Here is a 5,000-nt window from a genome sequence, read left to right on the forward strand (position 1 = left end):
ACACACTGGCTTCTCAACTAACATTTAAAAATAAAAACCATTTTTAAAAAAATCTCAGTATTTCAACTCTCTAAATGTTCACTAGTTATTGTTGTTAGTGATTTTAAAACCTGTGATGTTATGCTTTTTGTGTTAAGTGTAGCAAAAGTCAACAATTATCCCACTAGGATTATTTAAACATAATCACACTATTTTGACATAATTTTAACAAAAACCTGATGGCTATATTTCAGAATCTTTAAGTTAATTTACCTAATTAATTAAAACTTATTTATAACAAATTTTTCAATGATATTTTGAATGAAAAGCACCCTAAGAGCTATTTTTTCACACTTTTTTTTTCTTTCTTAAAACTCACTCTCAAGAAGACTGCAAGCAACCACTATTAAGTTGGGAGCACTATTAAATTGTGTAAAAGAGCAAGAAAACCTTTATGAATTGCAGAAAAGAGAAATAGATGCAACCTTATAAGAATGGAAGAGTGGCTCAAGCTTGGCAAATAAAGCAGGTCCAACTACATTTACAATGCGTTTTTGGACCTTGTTTAGAAGAGAAAGAGCATCAATAGAAAAACCAGCCCAAATATGACAACAGTATTCCATACAGGGTCGAATAAGAGATTTGTAGAGGTGGAGAAAGGAAGAGTAAGAAATTGGAAAACATGATAAAGAGAAGCAACCTTATCAGATGCAAACTTTGCAATAGATTGTATATATGGCTTCCACAAGAGGCCAGTAGTGAATGATAATCCAAGAAGACGTAAAGTAGAGGACTGAGTGAAAGACTTGACACTCATCAATGTAGAAATGTTGACAACATGCAATAATTGTTTGTTATAAACAACTGAGTTTTGTTGGAGTTAAAATTCACAAGCCACAAAGTCCCATGCTGTTAGAGAAGAGTTACCATATTAAAGATTGGCTGCCTGTTCTAAGTGATCAAAATCAGAAACTTTTTGACAAGATAGAATTATAAAGTTGAAAAAGAAATGATTTAATAATCTAAAAATAATAAAATATATCATTAATGAGTAAAAATTTTTCAAAAAACACAAAAAAACACAAACCTGCACCCTACATGACCAAATTTTCTGAAACTTGGCAGAAATGTTTAGAGATATATATTAGGAAAGACAGTAAAATTTTTTCATAAAATTCCTATTCGTTTATAACTTACAGCAACTTGAAGTTTTCTTGATTTTGACTGAAAAATGAGGGGGGGAAAGTGCCGAAAGTTATTCCATTCACTTTTACCCTTATAAGGTGCTTGTAGTGATGCTACAGTTCTGAAATTTGGTACCAAAAGAGTTTAAAACCTGTTTAATCCAAAAAAATATAGGTTTTTATCTGTCAAAAGAAAACAATGTAGTTTATTTTACCATCCATAAAATACACTCAATAATGCCGATACAAAAGGGCATTGACAATTATAGCTATAAAAAAAGTCTGACTGATAGAAAACAAATTTAATTTTGATTCTCTTAAAGATATGATGAACATCTACTTTTCGAACCAATTTTATTTTGGCCTTACGTTTACTTAAAGAATTATTACTGTTTGATGTGGACACAATATTTTGTGGTATTTATTAAACCAGACACTCAATCCCAACCTTTTACCAATCAATCAAATCAGAAATTAACAATTTAGTTACTTTATTTATTTATTTATTTTCATATGTTATTTAAAATTGTAAAAGGTATAAAAAAATATAAAAAAGAAATACTCAATTTTAGTGATTTTATATATGCTTTACATTCATATTATTTACAAGTTGTACACATAAGCATAAGGTTTAAGTATGGATAAGACATAATAATCTCTATTTCCTTAGGAAAACAATTTTTTTAAAGTCGTCTTTGGCTAAATAGTAGCAAAGTCTTGTTTTTGTTATCGGTATCTCAACTTTGCAAATGATGTGGACATTTGGAATCCAGCATTGGCTATCTATTGGTGGCCATTTAAACAACCGTGCAGGACCATTCGAACACATAAATTTTACAAGCACGTCTTTTTCTTTCAGATTAATATCTTCAATGACTCCTATCCACCACTTTTGCTCATAGAAAACACAGGCAAAATCACCTGGTACTAGGTTTACAGTTGTTATCTGGATGTTTCCAAAGTCATGAATTAAAGCAAATTCTTCATCAACACTGCATAGCTTTGTGCCTACCTAGACAAAATAATAACATATGCATTTATTCATCTTTGTTAAACATATTTTATTAAATGCATTGAAAGGAAATTGTGAGCCTAAAATAAAATATAAATATTTTTGACAATGTTTCTGCTCGAATCAAGAATCTATTTGGTCAACAAAAGTTATGCATGTTTTTTAAAAGATAGTAAAAGGTATATTAAACATATTTTTTACCTTTTGATGGCCAAGTGGTACAAATTGATGGTAACTACGTGTTCCAGGTATTGTATTTGCAGTATCCAATCGTTCTTTAAGAGTGTTTCTCACCAAAAATAAATCTTCTGATGAGATATATATGAAATGTACACCTTCAATGTTTTCATTGCAATATTTATACATTGCTTGTGGAGATAAAATACGATTACCCATATCTCTTTGCAAGCTTGCTAGTGTTGCTAAACGTTTGACTGTACCACCTATCCCATCACAAGGTTGCTTACCATGACTAGTTGCAAAAAAGTTCCATTTAGCAGAAAATCCAAAATCTTCAAGATGGAAAAAAAGATTTGAAATATTTTTGCAATTCTTATATTGACCTGCACACCCATCTGAAAAGTATTCAATATTTTTTATTTGAGGCAGATTTGTTTTTATATCATTGCTAACAACATAAATAATTTTATATACCATGTTCACATCATGGATCATATCATCCGAAATAATACAAAATGCTTGAGAATACCTTCTTTTTCGAAATAAATAATCACAGGATGAAGTGTACATTGTAAATTTGTCCAATGAAAGCTTTGCACTTCATCTTGAACTACAAACTTATAGTTTTCTGAAAAATCGCCCAGAAATAATGCTGTTACCTCATTCATATCTTCTTTTCTTGATCTCAGGTATGATGCTTGACTTTTTGCTAAATAAGAATGTGGTGCAAGTTTTCCATTTTTCTACATACTAGTTCAATGTATTCAAACACTGGCTCTTTATTATGTGTCAAGTTTGACCTATCTGTTGTTGTCCACTGATCAAATTCTACCTCCTCGTCATCTTCAAATTCTCCAAGTAAATCATAAAGTTTATCAACCAATGCATTCTTTGTTGTAGAGCATTTTTCACATTTCCGCATCATACAGTCTTTATTAGTTATATCACAGACAATATAAGGTAACAATTCTTTGTATGTTACACCAAGAGGATGTAAAAGCAGTTTCAAATTCTGATGAATAGCACAGACGCATACAGAATGTGTTCCTTAGGCACCAACAGTAATACACCATTTAGGTTGCAATGTGCAAAACCTTAAAAATCCTATTTTTATTTCTGGGTTCTTGGTTTTGAAGGCAACAAACAATTCCTTTAAATTGCATAATAGCAAACGTTTTTGCATGTGGACATTTTTCTTTATGCTTACATAGTCTTTTTTACCAGGCATTATACGGCTATGTTCATCATCTTCAAAAAAAGTCTTTACTGTTACATCAGGAAGAACTTTTCTTAATTTTTGATTAGGCATGGTTAAAATACCTTTTTGTAATGCCAACTTACGCGCAGTTCGAGCTATATAGTTTGTTAAATGTAAAGTTTCAGAAACCTTTATTATTGACCAGTCTGTTGGAGCAAGTGTTGTCAGTTGTATTTTTTTAGATGTTGCTGTAGACTCTGCAACCTTTTTTTCATATTTGTTCGTTTTACAAGTAGTTTTTTAACATTGCTGTCAATATCTTCAATCAGATTTCTTACTTGGGTAAATGACTGTTTATAACAAGCTCCATAATTATTTACAAAGCAGCAATTAATTTTGTTATCCATATAAAACTATAATGAGTAATCACAGTCTAAACACTTAAAAACAAGAAATCTTAAATAGTATGTCCTACCAAGTAAATCACACTTTAACACAAACAATATGTCCACAATAAAAATTTAAGTTGTATTTATAAGGAACATATTGCTTGAAGAAATAGCTATTAGTTCTAACAGACATATTTAAAATGCTTAAGTACCTACTTATTATTGTCAATTCTCTACCAACTATTTACAAAAATTTTGTGTGTAATTAAAATATAACTGAATATAATTTTATTTAGTTATTTAACTTAACATGGTAATATTTATTAGACATTTGTATGTCATTTTATTACCTTTTTTTTTATTGATGAGATAATCACTACTTGATTACAATAAAACAATTAAGAATAAAAGGTTATATAATATTGTTTAATTTAATGACATGACTATTATGTAACAAAAATTAAATAACTATTATGTATATAAAATAACAAGTAACAAATTTATAAATTTACAAAATGTTGAACTATGTTTTGTAATAACTTTGTAAATAATTTAATCATATATACTGTTTTTTTTTAATCAACTAACTCTAATAATTATAGCCAGTTGATTTAAAAAAACATAATTATATAATTAATCTATAGATTATGATTAATTAGACCAATTTAATTTAAAAATAAAAATAATTATATTTAGTTCAATATCAAAGTGCATTTGCGAACTTTTTTTTTTTTACAAAATTTCTTTAGAAAAATTGAAAAAACAAAACATTAATAACTTCTCGACAAAACATAAGGCCAATAAAAATTTGGTTTGCAAAGTAGATATATGTCGAATATTTAAGAAAATCAAAACCAAAAGTTTTTTCCATCAGTCAGATTTTTTCAAGAGCTATACTTGTCAATGTCCTTTTTTATTGTTGTTAGTAAGTGCGTTTTGCGGATCTTACAATAAACTATATTCTATTGTTTTGACAGATACGAGACTATGATTTTCAGATTCAGCTGATTTTAAACTCCTTTGGTACCAAATTTAAGATTCCCAACATTGCCACAAGC

General features: G+C 28.8%; 2 protein-coding genes across 3 annotated transcripts in view; both read right to left on the minus strand.

Moving 5' to 3' along the window:
* The window catches only part of LOC136072017 (piezo-type mechanosensitive ion channel component 2-like), a 169,344-nt gene that overhangs the window by 43,772 nt on the left and 120,572 nt on the right, over nucleotides 1-5,000 (minus strand). The gene's annotated exons all lie outside the window — the stretch shown is intronic.
* LOC136092158 (uncharacterized) lies at nucleotides 1,720-3,056 on the minus strand. Its single transcript, XM_065819888.1, has 2 exons — nucleotides 2,377-3,056; nucleotides 1,720-2,175 (listed from the first exon to the last, which is right to left on the minus strand). The coding sequence occupies exons 1-2, from the start codon at nucleotides 2,923-2,925 to the stop codon at nucleotides 1,822-1,824; spliced, it is 903 nt and encodes a 300-aa protein (XP_065675960.1). The 5' UTR covers nucleotides 2,926-3,056; the 3' UTR covers nucleotides 1,720-1,821.

The sequence above is a fragment of the Hydra vulgaris genome, chromosome 15 (genome assembly GCF_038396675.1).
Source record: "Hydra vulgaris chromosome 15, alternate assembly HydraT2T_AEP".
Taxonomy (NCBI): Eukaryota; Metazoa; Cnidaria; class Hydrozoa; order Anthoathecata; family Hydridae; genus Hydra; species Hydra vulgaris.

What these genes read in the sequence shown, in the direction of transcription:
- LOC136092158 (XM_065819888.1), bottom strand. Translation starts at nt 2,925, where the DNA reads ATGTACACTTCATCCTGTGATTATTTATTTCGAAAAAGAAGGTATTCT. An exon ending in TACCACTTGGCCATCAAAAG is followed by an intron (nt 2,176 to 2,376) that starts GTAAAAAATATG and finishes TATTTTGTCTAG; the next exon opens with GTAGGCACAAAGCTATGCAG.